Source organism: Lathyrus oleraceus, chromosome 2 (genome assembly GCF_024323335.1).
Source record: "Lathyrus oleraceus cultivar Zhongwan6 chromosome 2, CAAS_Psat_ZW6_1.0, whole genome shotgun sequence".
In the NCBI taxonomy this organism is placed as follows: domain Eukaryota; kingdom Viridiplantae; phylum Streptophyta; class Magnoliopsida; order Fabales; family Fabaceae; genus Lathyrus; species Lathyrus oleraceus.
This window is the reverse complement of record NC_066580.1, coordinates 42,166,922-42,184,540: the sequence shown is the minus strand read 5'-3', so window position 1 is coordinate 42,184,540 and position 17,619 is coordinate 42,166,922. Positions and strand designations below refer to the sequence as shown.

The 17,619-nt window shown below is 35.6% G+C and overlaps 1 protein-coding gene across 1 annotated transcript; it reads right to left on the bottom strand.

Moving 5' to 3' along the window:
• Positions 1 to 9,134: 9,134 nt before the first annotated feature.
• On the bottom strand, positions 9,135 to 17,326 carry LOC127121843 (receptor-like protein 36). The gene is made up of 3 exons (XM_051052277.1): positions 16,641 to 17,326; positions 16,491 to 16,555; positions 9,135 to 9,586 (listed from the first exon to the last, which is right to left on the bottom strand). The coding sequence occupies exons 1-3, from the start codon at positions 17,171 to 17,173 to the stop codon at positions 9,135 to 9,137; spliced, it is 1,050 nt and encodes a 349-aa protein (XP_050908234.1). The 5' UTR covers positions 17,174 to 17,326.
• Between the last annotated feature and the right edge of the window lie 293 nt (positions 17,327 to 17,619).

The following is a 17,619-nucleotide window of genomic DNA, read 5'->3' as shown; positions in this document are numbered from 1 at the left end:
TTCAACTTTATTTAATTAAATTAATAAAATAATATTAACTCAATTAAATAATTCTCTTATTTTAATCGGGGTGTTACAACTCTCCCCCACTAAAAGAGTTTTCGTCCTCGAAAACATACCTCAAGCAAATAGAGCCGGATACGACTTCTTCATCTGATCTTCGCGCTCCCAAGTCAAGCTCTCACCAGCTGGACCTCCCCAAACAACTTTCACTAGAGCAATCTTCTTACCTCTCAGGGTTTTCTCTTCTCGGTCATCTATCCGAATTGGCAACACCTCAACGGTCAAATTATCCCTCACCTGGATATCATCCAACTGAACAACATGCGAAGGATCCGCAATATATTTTCTCAACTGAGATACATGAAACACATCATGCAGATTAGAAAGCGACGGCGGTAAAGCTATCCGATACGCCACTTCCCCAACCCTCTTCAAAATCTGATACGGACCCACAAACCTCGGAGTAAGCTTTTTAGACTTTAAAGCTCTACCCACACCTGTCGTCGGAGTAACTCTCAAGAACACATGATCTCCCTCTTGGAACTCAAGTGCCTTTCTCCTCTTATCATGATAACTCTTCTGACGACTCTGAGAAATCTTCATTTTCTCCTGAATCATCTTAATCCTTTCAGTCGTCTGCTGCACAATCTCAGGTCCGAGTACAACACTCTCACCTGACTCATACCAACACAATGGAGTTCTACACCTCCTACCATACAATGCTTCATATGGAGCCATACCGATACTAGCATGAAAACTATTATTATAAGTAAACTCCACCAACGGCAAATAACTATCCCAAGAACCACTCTGCTCCAACACACAAGCTCTCAACAAATCCTCCAAGGATTGGATAGTTCTTTCAGTCTGACCATCAGTCTGAGGATGATAAGCTGAACTCAACCTCAACTTAGTCCCCAACGCTTTCTGCAAACTTTCCCAAAATCTAGAAGTAAATCTGGGATCTCTATCAGACACAATACTGGATGGAATACCATGCAGCCTCACTATCTCCTCAATATACAACTCTGCCAACTTCTCTAAAGAGTGATTAATCTTCATCGGCAAGAAATGCGCCGACTTAGTCAATCGATCCACAATCACCCAAATAGAATCATTACCTTTCACCGTCCTCGGCAATCCCGTCACAAAATCCATGGAAATGCTATCCCACTTCCATTCAGGAATCTTCAAAGGTTGCATCATACCTGTCGGTTTCTGATGTTCAATCTTTGACTTCTGACAAGTCAAACAGGCATACACAAACTTAGCAACATCTCTTTTCATACCAGTCCACCAAAACAACTTCTTCAAATCTTGATACATTTTAGTTGCACCTGGATGGATACTCAATCCACTCCTATGGCCCTCTTCAAGAATACTCTTTTTCAATTCAGACACCTCAGGAACACAAACTCTACCTTTAAATCGCAGGATGCCATTCTCATCAATCTCAAAATTACCACCATTACCCTGGTTAACCATAGTAATATGATCAACTAGAGCGACATCAATTTGCTGACCATTCCGAATATCTTCCAGAATTCCACTAGTCAACTTCAGCATACCCAACTTTACACTATCAGCGGAAACTTCACAACCCAAACTCATATCACGGAACTGTTCAATTAACTCAAGCTCTCGGACCATCATCATAGACATATGTAGAGACTTTCTACTCAGCGCATCTGCAACTACATTAGCCTTACCGGGATGATAACTCAATTCAAAGTCAAAATCCTTCAGTAATTCTAACCACCTTCTCTGTCTCATATTTAACTCTTTCTGATCAAACAGATACTTCAGACTCTTGTGATCACTGAACACTTCAAATCTGGAACCATACAGATAATGCCTCCACATTTTCAACACGAATACAACAGCTGCAAGTTCTAGATCATGCGTAGGATAATTCCTCTCATGAACTTTCAACTGTCTAGAAGCATAAGCTACAACTTTACCATTCTGCATCAACACACCACCAAGACCCATCAAAGAAGCATCACAATAAACAACGAAGGACTCACCAGGATTAGGCAAGATCAACACTGGAGCACTGGTCAACCGCCTCTTCAACTCAACAAAACTCGCTTCACAAGCTGCATCCCACACGTACACTTGACCCTTCTTAGTCAACTGCGTCAACGGCAATGCCAACTTAGAGAAGCCCTCAACAAATCTGCGATAATAACCAGCTAACCCCAGAAAACTGCGTATCTCAGTAGCAGACTTCGGAGTCTCCCACTGTAATACAGCAACAACTTTAGCAGGATCAACAGAAATCCCACCACTCGAAATCACATGGCCGAGGAAACTCACTTCCTTCAACCAGAACTCACATTTAGATAACTTTGCATATAATTTCTTTTCTCTTAACACCTGCAAAACAATTCTCAGATGTTCTGCATGCTCTTCTTCCGTCTTAGAATATATCAATATATCATCTATGAACACCACAACAAAATTATCAAGGTACGGATGAAATATACGATTCATATATTCCATAAACACGCCTGGAGCATTAGACACACCGAACGGCATCACAGTGTATTCATAATGACCATACCTCGTACGGAAAGCAGTCTTCGCAATATCATCTGACTTCACTCGAATCTGATGATAACCCGACCGCAAATCAATCTTACTGAAAACATGAGCTCCAACCAACTGGTCCATCAAATCATCAATCCTCGGCAATGGATACCGATTCTTGATAGTCACCTTATTCAACTGCCGATAATCGACACACAACCTCATCGTACCTTCTTTCTTCTTCACTAACAATACTGGTGCACCCCAAGGAGAAACACTTGGACGCACAAACTTCTTCTCAAGCAATTCTTCAAGTTGCTTCTTCAATTCAACTAATTCAGTTGCCGACATTCTATAAGGAGACATCGACACTGGACTCGTACCTGGTACTAAGTCAATGGCAAATTCGACTTCACGTTCTGGAGGTAAATCACTTACATCCTCCGGAAACACATCCTGAAATTCACAGACAACAGGCAAATCTACACTCACCACTTTCTTATCCGCTTGCAGGGACGCAAATAAAGCGAATATCTGAGCTTCATCTTTCACAAATTCCCCCACCTGCCTAGCAGATAGAAATCTTGCCTCATCATTCTCACCAACTTCAGAAAACCGCACCGTCTTCCTATAGCAGTTGATAAACACGCCATAGAATTCTAGCCAATTCATTCCCAGAATAACATCAATTTGGTGCAAGGGTAAGCACACCAAATCAACCACGAACTCTCTCTCAAAGATCGTCAAATGACAACCTCGACAGACAACAGAAGTCTTCACAGAACCATTAGCAGGAGTATCTATCACCATACTTCCGCCTAGGGACGACATAATCACACCAATCCTGGTCGCACACTCATACGAAATAAACGAATGGGTAGCACCAGTGTCAACAATAGCAAGCAATTCAACATTATTAATCAAGCAAGTACCTTTAATCAGATTATCTTCTTTAGGAGCTTCAGTCCCACTCAGAGCAAACACCCTACCAGTAGTATGAGCTGCAGTAGCCGCCTTCTTCGGTTTCGAGCACTGCGAACTGATATGGCCTTTCTCGCCACAATTAAAACATGTCGGACCAGCATCCTTACATTCAGTAACTCTATGACCAGCCTGACCGCATCGGAAACATCTCAGCACTTTCTTGGTACAGCTATCAGCACGGTGGCCTGGCTCGCCACACTTGAAACATTTACCAGCTATGGGAGATCCTCCCCCACTTGGCTTCTTTGCATCTACCACTTTCTGCTTACCTTTACCATTCGGAGATGCATAAGGACTACCACGATCCTTATTCTTCTTCTCACTAAGACTCTTGTAGTGAGCAGTCCTATCCTTGCTATCTTCGTCAAATATCCTGCACTTATTAACCAGTGTAGGAAACCTACGAATCTCCTGGTAACCAATGCCTTGTTTGATCTCGGGACGCAACCCGTTCTCAAACTTGACACACTTGGATTCCTCAGCATCAGCATTATTATAATGAGGACAATACTGCACCAGCTCCTCAAACTTCGAAGCGTAATCAGCAACAGACATGTTACCCTGCTTCAGTCCTAGAAATTCCATCTCCTTCTTACATCGCACATCAGCAGGAAAATATTTCTCCAGAAAGGCCGTCTTGAACCTTTCCCAAGTCATCTCAGCACCTGGTACTTCAATTCTCTGGCGAGTGTTATCCCACCAGTTTTCAGCCTCTTCAGATAACATATGCGTACCAAACTGCACCTTCTGTGCTTCAGTACACGTCATCACCCGGAAAATCTTCTCAATTTCCTTCAGCCAAATCTGAGCACCATCTGGATCATAGCGCCCTTTGAATGTAGGAGGGTTATTCTTCAGAAACCTTCCCAAATTCCTAAACTCGTCGACCGGCGGATTCTGCTGCGCCTGCATAGCCTGCGCCATAGCAGCCAAAGCCTCAGCAATCGCACGGTCATTTTCTCCAGCCATACTCTGCACAACACAACTACAACCGTTAAATATCGACAGTGTCATTCACACTAATCGACCAACAGGGAAAACCTCACATTATGACTCGACTGGACTGACAATGCTGTGATACCACTAATGTAACACCCTTCTACCCAAACGACATATTTAAATAGATTATCAGAGTACCACATGTAGAAGAGTTTACATTTCTTACAACATAACAATTATCGCATCACAATATAAAACATATTATTTATTTTATTAAAACTTCGCAGCGGACAACAACATTAATATTATCATTCATCATATAACAGTTCATAATAATGTTTCAACATCATCTCAACAAAACATCTCAACATGTTAGTCATCATAAACAACTTAAATAATAATATATTATCTATCGAATCCCATAACCCCGGTGTCACATGACCAGAGCATTTGACTCGACTCTGTAGAATAACTCTACACTTATTCTTCAAACCTCAACAATAGCTATTCCGCTTTATCTGCACATTGCTCATCATAGATGAACATAAACACATGCAGAAGGGGTGAGAATTACATTATTAAATAATAATATAACGACAGAAATATAAACATAATTATATTTCACATATGCCAACACAGCTCATCATAATCATCATAATCAACATACTCATGAACATCAACAAAACAACATATCAAATGCAATGCACACACCCATGCATGACTCAACACGACTCGGTATACCCATTTTGTGACCAACTACAGGATCACCACTCCCAGATTCATCACCATAGAATCCGAGTTCCCCGCAAGGAACCAAGCCTCTCAACAAGCCCGGAGTCAACAACATCATTGGAACTCAGTCCGTTCATCACTAGGCATCGGCCTTTCATGAATGCATGCACACCAAACATGCATCATAATCAACATAGCAACAACAGCATCATATAGTCATGTTATCATCACCATTAATAGCATGACATGCAAATCAACAAAACAACAACAACATTACAACGATATCACATCGTTATATAACACATTTATAATTAAACACGTAAATTCAACATCTCATCATCATGAACACCTCATACACAATCATATAACCACTATTAATTGTTTATGATACAATTACAGCAACTTACTAAGAGTCTCGCAACTCAACGTACTCAAAAACTCACCAACATTAGCTTCTGCATTTCTCCAGTTCGCGCCGCCAACACAGGTTCGCGCCGCGAACTCCTCCATTCATTCCAGTTCGCGCCGCGAACGAAGGATCGCGTCGCGAACAATTAATTTCGCTTCAGTACGCGTCGCGAAGCAGGGTTCGCGCCGCGAACGATGCGTTACAGAACTCCTTTGAATCCTGCCCAGTTCGCGCCGCGAACTGGGCTTCGCGCCGCGAATCGCGCGCGAACAGAAGCCCTCTTCTGAGGAAACCAGCGCAGCTTTGCTTCTATACTCGCCACAACTCATACTCCACAGCTAACAACCCAATATCGACATTTAACGGTCATATATACACAACATACTTCGATTACAGTGCATATAACGCAACACAACTCACAGATCGGAGAATTTTCCATCAAAACCCCAACTTTCCCAATCTCCCTAAAATCCCCAAAATTCATCAACAATCCAACATATATCATGAATTTGCTCGCATATTATAGTTTAATAAGGTTCAGACCCCTTACCTCTTTGGATTGAAGGAAGCTCTGAGCAATCTTTGGCCTTTTCCTCTTCCTTCTCTTTCTCTTCAGCGTTTCTCTCTTTTTCTGACTCTGAGGCAGAATACGTGAAAAGAAACTCTGAGTTCTCACTTTGGCCTCTTATATCCAATTCCACTTTTACCCTTCCACTCTTCATATTCCAATTACTTTATTTATTTAATTATTATTAAAATAAATAACATCTATAATAATAATAAAAATAATCCAATAATTCAACTTTATTTAATTAAATTAATAAAATAATATTAACTCAATTAAATAATTCTCTTATTTTAATCGGGGTGTTACACCTACTGCAGCCATGGTTGGTTTTTCAACTGGTTCAGTAGTAGGAAAGAAGATATCGGGAATATTGTACCTTCGTTGGTACTCTAGTATTCGGCGTCTTAAATATAAGAAACGCTCTAATTCTGCAATTGGTGGTACTAAGTTTTCGCCTTTTGAGCGAGTACTTGGCAAACAATCGAGAAATAAGGGAAAGGAAATTAGTTTTTGCCTCAGTCTATACTGCGCAACGAAAGAGTCACACTATTTGACTAAATCAATCCCCGGCAACGGAGCCAAAAACTTGATACGTCTCGTGACTGTATATAAAATATACTCTATCGGATACTTGACTGCAAGTGCACAGTCTAGTTGTTTAGTTTTAAAAGATATCGAACCCACAGGGACCGATGGTCAAACTAATGCTATCGATGTTACTATGTTTAGCTAAGGCGATGATTTTTAGAGGTTTGGTTCAACAAAAATTAAATCTAAAGAAAATTAAGTTTTTAAGAAAATATTAATGAAGGGATATCGGTATGCAACGCATTAATTGTCAGGATTCGATAAGTCACCGATGTATATTTTAATTACCAAATACCTTTCAGTAGAAAATACTCATTTAAAAGGCTTTATCTCACACTCTCGTGATTGTTGACTCGGACTATACCTTTAAGTCAGAATGTACGCTCTTGCTGTACCATTTGAAGTTAAAAATACTTTTTGAAAATAAATAATTTCTAATTACTTTTAAATTGCTCTCGCTGTTTTTAAAATCAATGACTAGTTTTTACTATCCAGTTTGACCCTCACGCTCTCACGATTGCCGATTCTAACCTTAGGTAATTTCCCACTCTCGTGGCAAAACCGTATTAAATAGCTTCTCACTCTCGTGACAAAGTTAATTAAATTCAAATTAAAAACCACAGCTAGAAAGATTATTTGAGAAAAGAAGTTTACACCGATTATTATTAAATCCCGTCTAATTAAATTGTTTACATATCGATACCGGTAGTTTAGTCGGACATGTTAAATAATGCAAATACAGACGAACAAAAACAATTTAACAATAAAGCAAACATGATTATTTAATAATAAAGCAATAATAATAATTGAATATAAACCTGGAACTTTGATTAATTGAATATGTCGAATCTTGAAGTACTTGAGTAGTCCTCCACAGGTCGGTAGGATTCTGCTTCTTCGAAATAAATGCTTAAACTAAACTAACTAAATTGCAGTAGTTCCCCGATGTAGGAAAGTACTACTTTTGGCTAAGTGGAAAACGGAAAGGAAAGGGAAAAATCAAAGCTCGGAACGGAAAGGTAAACAAATTGCCGTAAAAGAAAATAATGCTTGCTGAAGAAAAATATGTGAAAACAAAATTGCAGGAGCAGAAAAAGGCAGAGAGATAGGGTGAGAGATGTGTCTCCTGGAAATTTCCAACTTCCATTCTTTTATAGTACCCCTTGGTCTTCGTGCTTGAGAAAAATAAGGAGGACTAAGTTGAGGGAGGGATTCACGGGAAGGTGGTTGCATGAGCGAAAACTGGGACGACGTGGATCACTTCTGTTTGGAACCCACGCTGACGTTGCATATGTGACAGTCGTGATGGATTTGTGGTGTTCATCACAATCAAGGCGTGATGATCGTGATGGGGTGTGTGACGAGCGTCACATGCACAAAATTCATATATTCTTGTTTTTTCTGATGTTTCTCTTCTGTTTCTTCTTCTTTTCCTTCCTTTTCTGTACTTTGCTCATTTAGGCATGGAATTGAAATACCTGCAAAAATAACTCGAACACTTGCGGAATAATCGGAATATAAATGAAAATGGTACGATTTTCGAATGCAAATTAAGGCAAATATACGATACATTTTCGTGTTATCAAACTCCACTATACTTGAATCTTTGCTTGTCCTCAAGCAAATAATCAGTATAAAATTCGAAACACTAGTTAAACGCGAATACATGACACAATTCCAATTCGTACGTGGTTGTTAGGTATTTCGTTAGAATGACAAATACTCAAATAAAACACTAATGATATAGTAACGACACAAGCAACAAGCATTAACATAAATCTCTCCTCTATACAAACATGTTCGAATCATGCTATTCTAGCTCAACCTGATGCTTCTTATTTCTATTTCACCCGGTTTCATTCTAGTGCAATCACATTCAGCCTTTTGCCTTTACACGCACTTAGAGAATTCTCCCGAATTTTTAAAATGTTACTATGCTTTATTGTTATTGTTTTAAATGAAAATCTTATTTACATAGAAACCATATAAAAGAAACATTTGTTGAAGTACTTTTTGTGTATTCATTTACTTTCCAATCCTTCAAAATATATCTTTCTGTAAAACCATCTAACTAGTACATAAATAGGTTTTATGACACCACCAAATTTTGAGCATGCAAATCAAATCAAGTTCCAACAATTAAGAATCATAACAGTTAAATTAATACCATGAAATATTTAAATATCAACTAAGATTTATTCACAAATTAAGGATATGGTTTCATATACAATAATTTAACACATTCTTCAAAAGTTAAGGACATTTAGAAAGTTGATGCACTCACACAATCATAAAGATAAATAAGGCTACATTACTGAAACATAAAAGTTCAAACTTCAAACAATTCATATCTTTGTATTTGAAAACATTGACATCAAATTAATTCATTCTTCTTCGATTTTCTCTGTTGCATCTTCTCTTCAATCTTATGTTAAGCCATTGAGGTTTCTCGAAGAAAAATACATTGTATCCAAATAGCAACCCAAATATTGCCCCAAAGACATATCCTGTTGCTACTGCTTTCCATCCAAATCCTGATTCCTCTTGTTCATCTTTTGATGGTGAATGTTGTGGTTGATCTTCATCATTTTTACATGATTTAGATAATGGGATTCCACACAACATTGTATTTCCTTCATATGAACCATTTCCAAATGTATAAAATTGTTTACCTGTAGGTATGGTTCCTTCTAGGTGGTTTTCTGAAAGGTTTAAGATAGAGAGAAAAGTCAAACTTGTCAAAGTTGTAGGAGTTTGACCTATCAATTGGTTCTTTGAGAGATCCAACCACTCTAAATTTCTCAAATTACTCAAAGATTGAGGAATATTGCCTGTGATTTCATTGTTCGAAAGGTTGAGACCTTTCAGAGAAATTAAGGGTCCGTTTGAAATGCATCTTAAAAACTCTTTTTTAGTTTTTAAAAATTTAAAATTTAAAAACTTGTTTGAATATAACGTTTTGCAAAAGTGTTTTTAAAAACCTTTTCTATTTTTCATTTTTAAAAGCAAAAAAGTGAATTAGTTTAGTTGTGTTTTGCTTCTTACTTTTCAGTTTTTAGTATTATAAAACTTGAAAAAAAAACATATGAAATTTATAATTTTCATTAATGACATTAATATAATTTTAATAATTTTTATATTTTAAAAATAAAATAAAAAAACGTATTTGAAAGAGTATGATATTTCTTTTATTCATGTATGCTCTTTTTATGTATAAGTAACCTTTCCAAATATGTTTATTTATTTTAGTTAATTTTTTTTTTGTATTTCTTAATTATTTTCACTATATCTATTAAATGTACAATCCCATTTTTTACTTGTTTTTTTCTTCTTCTTATTATTATTATTATTATTCTATTTTTAATTTTATTTTAAATCCTTAAAGTAATAAAAATTCACTTTCATATAAACTTATTTACTATTTTGAAAATCAGATTGGTCATCTAATCAATAAGAGTACTGAATCACTAATTTATTGGTCGAACCACTATGTCATTGGTCGAACCGCATGACTAAATCAGATTAATCTAGATAATTCGGTTAAATAAACCAGTCTCTATAAAAAATGTATAGTTATTAAATTGGTCGAACCAAATGATTTAGTCTTTAAAAAAATCATGACACTTATAAAATTTCCAAAATTTAAAATATCATAATTTAACAATTTCATTCTTTAAACTCAAATGTTAAACATATTCATAGCACACAACAAAATAGTACATAATACAAATCTAAATAAAATAAACTCGAATAACAAATAATGTATTATCTAATAAATTAGATTTAAGGAGTGAAAGGTGTTCCAATTAAGTTTTAAGAAAAATTTAATTATATTTTAATTATTTTAAATTATTTTTTTTATCAAAACTGGTCATATTTTGTGAAAAAAAGTTAGCAATTAATCTGTCGATTTTTAAAAAATGTCGGTTCTTCAATATTTATCGATTTTGACAGGTTTGGTCAATTCTCACTGATTTAATAACTTATCCGATCCACCAATCAAACCATACCAATGACCCATTTGATTTTTGATTCGATCGGTTCAATCGACAGGTCAAATACGGTTTCTAAAACATTGAATTTATCTCTTCGACTTTGAAATATTATATAGCTAAATCTTATTAATACTATTTTTTTTTCTTTTTTTAATGTTCTTATAATTTATTCAAATTTAATTTAATTTTATTATTTAATTTTTTAACACAATGTTTTCTCCTCCTTACTTTATATCACATTCTGCATCGTCATTACAACTTTATATATTTTTAAAATTTGTAAACTATTCAAAATTATCAAAGTTATTAAAAATAATTAATTCCTAGTTTTTTTAAGAGAAATGTTATTAAAAATAACAATTAAAAAAATAAAGAAAAATATTCATCAAAAAAGTGTTATGTGATTTGTAAAATTAAAAATTGATTTAACCCAATTATTTGTATTAGAACATATCAATTAATTTTCTTAAATTTGTAATATTTTATACAATAAAATATATTTTAAAAGTAGATGACAAAATATGCATTTTTATTCTCTTCTTAAAATATTATTAAAAAATTAGATTATCAAACAAGTTTTTCATTTTCATATTTTCACAACAGTTTTTAAAAATTAGTTTATCAAACAAATTTTTTGTTAATTTTTTTCTTAAAAATAGTTTTTAAAAATAGATTTGAAAAACAAATTTTAAGAACTAAAATTGAAAAATGTTTCAAAGAGGCTCTAATTCTCCAATTTCATGAGGAATTTCTCCTTCAAACATGTTGTTTGATAAATCAATTGTTGTTAAAGTAGTCAATATTGAAAGTGAGGTGGGAGGGTTTGAGCTTTGCCATCAATGTTGATAGAAAGAGCACTGTTGTGCGAAAGATTGAGGAAATATAGATTTTTAAATGTTAAAAATTGGTGAAAATGCACAACACCACTCAAGTTTGTTGATGACAAACCTAAGCGAGTAAGATTTTGGAGTTTAAATATTGAATTTGGAAAATGACAATGTAAATTGTTATTAGAGAGAATCAAATATTCCAAAGAATGATTTGAGAAGTCATCCATGAATCCTGTGAGGTGGTTGTCACCGAGGTGCAACTCTAATGAAGAAGGTGGTATGAGTTACAACAAATGTCCTAGAGGCACAAATTAATAAATAGATAAATAAATATTATTTTGAAAATTGTGCTTTTATTTTAATAAAACTATATTATTAATCTTTTTAATGTTTTTCTCAATACAAACTTTCTATTATTAATTTTTTTAATTTGTACCTTAGAATACAAGTTAGGATTATCATTTCTTTTATTATGTGTATTGACTTGGTCAATGATAGCGTTGGTTTTTTATGTTGTATTAATGCATATTTATTTCTTCATAAATTTTTCTGTCATTTGTAGAGCTTTTTTAAATTTCTTTTTTTTGTGTGTGTATGTATTAATACATAATTATTTGTTCATAAATAAAATTTGAATTTTTGGAAAAAGCTTGTGAAGAACACAATAAGTTCATACTATAGTATTATTCAGCACTCTATTGAATTGGTTGCAATTAAGGGTGACAACACATTAGAAGGTGTGGGCCTACAAATCTTTGCCCCTTCCTGCACTAAAGTGCGGGTAAAACTGATATGCAAAACGAATCTAACCCGTTTTTCCACCTCTAATTACAATTTTATCTAAAAAATTTAATTGACTCATCCGTTTAAATTCAATGCTCTTTTATCACTCCATAATTTTTTTAAGTTTAGTTATAAGAATATTAAATATCTGAAATTTATTATGAAAAATAATTATTAAAAATAAATATCAACCACTTATTATCACCAATATCCATTAATTCTTATTTTAAAAATTTAAATTAAATTGAAAATTATGCCCTAAAACATTAACAAGTGTGCATTCTTAATTTTCATTTTCAAATGTTTCGTATAATATAGAATTACTCATTTATTTATTGTCATTGATCACTGAATATCAGACTCATTATTAATAAAAAGAAAATCATAAAATAATTAATTCTTTCTAATTTTTAAAACAACAATATTTTTCCAATCATAAATATATTCTTTTTACTAACTGTTTATAAGCATAATGTTACACTTACACTTTGTTGCAAAATTATTTACTTTTTTATTTGATGATGTTGGATGTACCAATTGATTATCCTTTGCTTTATAGGAAAAATAGAATAAAATTTAGCATTGATATAAGATGGAGAAGAAGCAAACAAGTATATTTCTTATCATAGTTGCTTATAATGCTCTTGTTTTGTAGTAGTTAGGGGTGGTAAAATAGGTTGTCCGTCCCGCCCCGCCTAAACCCCACCAAAAAAGAAGTGGGGTGGACATGCCCGCCAAGTTGAAATAGGCATGAAAGTCTAGTCCGCCCCACCAAGGTGGCGGGTTGACGGGCGGCGGACTTGTCCATCTTTATTTTATTTTCATTTTTTAAAGAAATTGAAAGACTATTTGTTTTTTACATTTCAATAAGAAAACATCAAACCAACAACTAGAAACTATAAATCGCAAAAGACTAAAACCATCAAAGTATTACACTTCAATCAAAAATAGAACCTTCAACAAGTATTTACCTAAAATAGAAGTAGAATCATCAACAAGTATTAACTTTCAAGTTTCAACCAACCAAAATAAATATTTAAGTTAAACCATCAAGCAACCATTAACTTTTAACCATCAAGCAACCAAAGTTTAAGTTCAACCAACCAAAACCATAATAAGTATTAAGTACAACATCAAAGTTTAAGTTTAACCAATCAAAACCATAATAACATTGCCTAACAAAATAAGAGTGAAGCATTCTAAAACTAAATTCTAATCATCAAGGTCAAGAATATTAGGTGCACTCTTAGAACAAGTTGAACCTTCATTTTAATGGATATTATTATTGGGTCATATGCTTTTTTTCTTCAAAATGGGTCAAGGACATTTTTTAGGTAGTTTTTTTTCTATTTTTTTAACGGGCTAGCGGGCCAACCCTGCCTCATTATATATTTCGTCCGCGGGTATTTTTGTTTTGGCGAGGATGGCGAAACGGGTAGGCGGACACAAAATCTCAATCCAATCCGTCAATTTTTGGCGGGTGCGCGGGCCGGTCCTTTGGGTCCGACCCGTTTTGCCACCCCAAATAGTGGATACTTTTCTGAAAATTTTACCTTGTACCCCTACAGTTAACCCCATACCCCTACATTTAAATTTTTTTGACCAAAATACCATCATATAAATAGGGTATATTTTCCATTTCAATTTTTTTTTACCATTTTCGTTGAAGAGATCCGGAGAAGAAAAATATTTGGCTTTTTTGCATTGTAAACCGGAACACTCAGAGTAAGTCTTCCGGTTCATTAAATGTATACCGGAACACTTCTCTAAAGAGTTCCGGTTTGTTCCATTTTAGGGGCACTGAACCGGAAGTCTTTTAGAAAGTCTTCCGGTTTGGAATGTTGTATACCAGAACACTTTTTTAAAGACTTCCGGTTTGGATGATGTATACCGGAACTCTTTAAGAAAGTTTTCCGGAAGGCATTTTTTTTTACTAACCGGAACTCTTCTTTGAAGTGTTCCGGTACGTAATTTTTTTTTTTTTTTAATTTTAATTATTTTTTTAAACATTTTTTTTTGCAGTGGTTCGAAGACGAGGTGCAGATGGTAGGATTCCAGCCCGCACGTTAGACCGGGGTGCATCTTCATCTGCAGCGGAGCCGGCTGGATATCCAGGAGGGCCGTACGATATGTATCTTTTGGTGAAGTACGAGCATCAAGTTGCTCGACATTTATGGTTCGGTGAGGTAAGTAAACGGGTTATATTTGAAAATGAATAATAGTTGAATATAACATATTTTGTTTTCTAATATGTGTTTTAATTTTTTTTTAGGAAAGAGGTCCAAAGAAAGAGTTGAAGGTTGTTGGACATGGACTGAAGTTGACTTCTAGGGTTCCATTGGCTCTTCCACCACAGATAGAGAGTTGGGTATATAGATCCGGTTTATCTTCACTGCAGAGAACCAGTTTGAACAAGATAGACACAAATCTTGTCTCTGCATTTGTGGAAAGATGGCATCTAGAGACATCTTCATTTCACATGCCGTTTGGTGAAATGAGCATTACTTTAGATGATGTCGCATGTATACTTCACTTTCCCATCAGGGGTATCTTCTGGAGTCCTCAGGATGTGACTGAAGAGGTAGCTGTTGAACTTGCTGTTGACTACCTAGGAGTGTCACGGGGTCAGGCACAGTCACATGTTCGTAGCTGCAGGGGGTCGTATTACAAGTTGGAGTGGTTATACGATTTATTCGCACATCATAGAGCTGCTTCCAGTTGGGCATATGCGACTAGAGCATATCTATTGATGTTGGTGGGTTCCACCATATTTACTGATAAGACCTTTGCACTTGTAGAGGCACGATACCTCCTCCTGTTTACGGACTTGGATGGATGTTCAGGATATAGTTGGGGAGCAGCTGCACTAGTTACCCTCTACAGATATCTTGGAGATGCGTCCATGTACAGTTGCAAATAGCTCGGTGGATATCCTACTCTCCTACAGGTATAAAATTTAATTTTGTTTATTAAGTGTTGGATTCATTTTATAAAATATGTTAACTTAATTTATTTTATTTATTATGTTTGTATTTTTTAACAGTGTTGGATTCACGAGTACTTTCCAACTGTTGGAAAAAGAGGGGAAAATTGGAAACCTGCTGATAACTGTGGTCTTCCCCGAGCGATGAGACGGTCGTATAGGCAGGGAGTCCTGAAGGTCGATGATTTACGACCTATTTTGGACGAGCTGACACCTGCCGACGTCATATGGCGACCATTTGAGGATCATAGAGCATGGTGTGTATTTGATGAGATATGTCTTTACAGGGGCTGTTTGAAGTGGGGTGAAACAGTTGTCCCATACTTGCCTGATAGATGTTTACGTCAGTTCGGGTATAGGAAGTATGTTCCATCCCCGCCTCTGGATTGTATGATGGCGACGGATATTGATGTTGATTGGATCAGTTACCATCAGAGTGTTATCGCTGTGATCGGTTCATCTACCATGGCCACCACTCCATCTGATGCAGTAGACAGTTATCTGGAGTGGTATTATTGTGTTTCCCATCCACGGTTGGCCCCTCCCCATCGTGACGCTCCTAGAGAGGTACCAGTTCTTGTATATGACGTCGGGCCATCTGATCCTGATTGGGCTCGTGTATCTACATTGATTCATCGCTATCTGAGACAGGTTAATGCCGAAGAGGAAGATCCACAATTTTCTGATTTATTTGAAGCTTTGCATATTTCTCGTTCACATTGATTTTATGTATTAAGCTTTGAATATAATAGACATATTAATATAAAATTCATGTTTTGATTACATATTTATGTTTTGAGTACATAATCATGCTAATACAGGTGTAAGTAATTGCCAATGTTGCATACGTCCTGCAAATCCTAACATCCAAGTAGTTGCTATATGAGAACGAAATTTCTTCCAATCTAATGTGACCGGTGGCAATGGAAACCCCCTTTTTCATGTTAACCTGATAAAGTAAAATAATTAAAAGATTAAGTCATATAACATAAAATATTAACTGAAATAATGTTTGTATTTAGGCATATAAATACGTACCTGAACCCAATGATTGCGGTTAACAAAACCAATGCAATAAATAGAGACATTTGGTATTCATTGCTTCCCAGTTGTAACCTCAAGTTGTTATTCATTGATTCCCAACATTTGACCATGTCACCTATACTGTTTCCTAACATCTGCTTTAACTTCCAATGAGCAGATTCAACCCTAAAAATATTGAAAATAACACATAAAAAATACATAGAAATAATATCAGATATAAAAATAACACATACAAAATTATAAGACGTACCGATTAGTCGTTGTGTTACCCAAATGTAGCACTCGATTAATCCATGCTCCAACAAATCTATGCCTATGTGGAGTCAACCATGTGTCTTTCACATAATTAATAAATCCACTATAATCAACACATGCTTGCTCAAGTTGATGCAACCGCTGACCATACTCAACCTCATCACTAGCCCAGACAACTTCCATCCATAATGTGTCTATCGTCTTTTGCAGGTCATTCACCACATGTTGTTTGCATTTGGCACCAACGTTTTTGTTAATGTGAAATCTACATAGCAAATTAATCGAGCTGGGAAACACAACTTCAATTGCTTTCATCAAAGCAAGATCTCTATCTGTCAAAATCACTTGTGGACACATGTCTTTCTTCACAAACAACTCTTTTAATTTCTCCAATACCCAGCAAAAATTCTCTGTTTGCTCAGACTCCATATACGCAAATCCAACAGCAAAAGTCAACTCGGTCGATGTCATGCCAACAATTTCAAACAAAGGTTGTCTATATTTGTTTGTCTTGTAGGTGTTATCCATAACTAACACAATCGGAAATATATTCAACAACTTAACTGAATCAGGATGTGCCCAAAATATCTCTCTCACCACTTCCGAGTCATCCTTTTTTCTACTCCAATACACATATCCTGCATCCTCAATAAGCTTAAACAGATGTTGTATCTCACTCCTAGGACCTCTTATCTCTTTTTGTATCACACTCTTATGCTTGTATACTTGCGTAATCCGAGTGACATTCTCAGGATAATTGTCTTGCAAGGAAAGCAATATGTGTCTAGGTGTCGCACCCCAAAATTTGACTTTGGCTTTGTTGACCATATCCTGATTAATCTCGTTGTCTCGTATTCATCTCAATTTCTTCAACTTCGCATGACAACTGGTTTGATTAGGTTTTGTGTGTTTTCGTTGCTTACCGTGTTGTATTTCGTTGTTTTAGCAAAACCTGGCCGATATCGTTGCCTCGT

Excerpts from the sequence above, each read along its gene's own strand:
- LOC127121843 (XM_051052277.1), bottom strand. The coding sequence starts at position 17,173 with ATGGATAACACCTACAAGACAAACAAATATAGACAACCTTTGTTTGAA. Across the intron at positions 16,556-16,640 it reads GGTAACACAACGACTAATCG|GGTTGAATCTGCTCATTGGA; the intron begins GTACGTCTTATA and ends CAATATTTTTAG. Across the intron at positions 9,587-16,490 it reads TATAGGTGACATGGTCAAAT|GCAATATTCCTCAATCTTTG; the intron begins GTTGGGAATCAA and ends ATGAAATCACAG.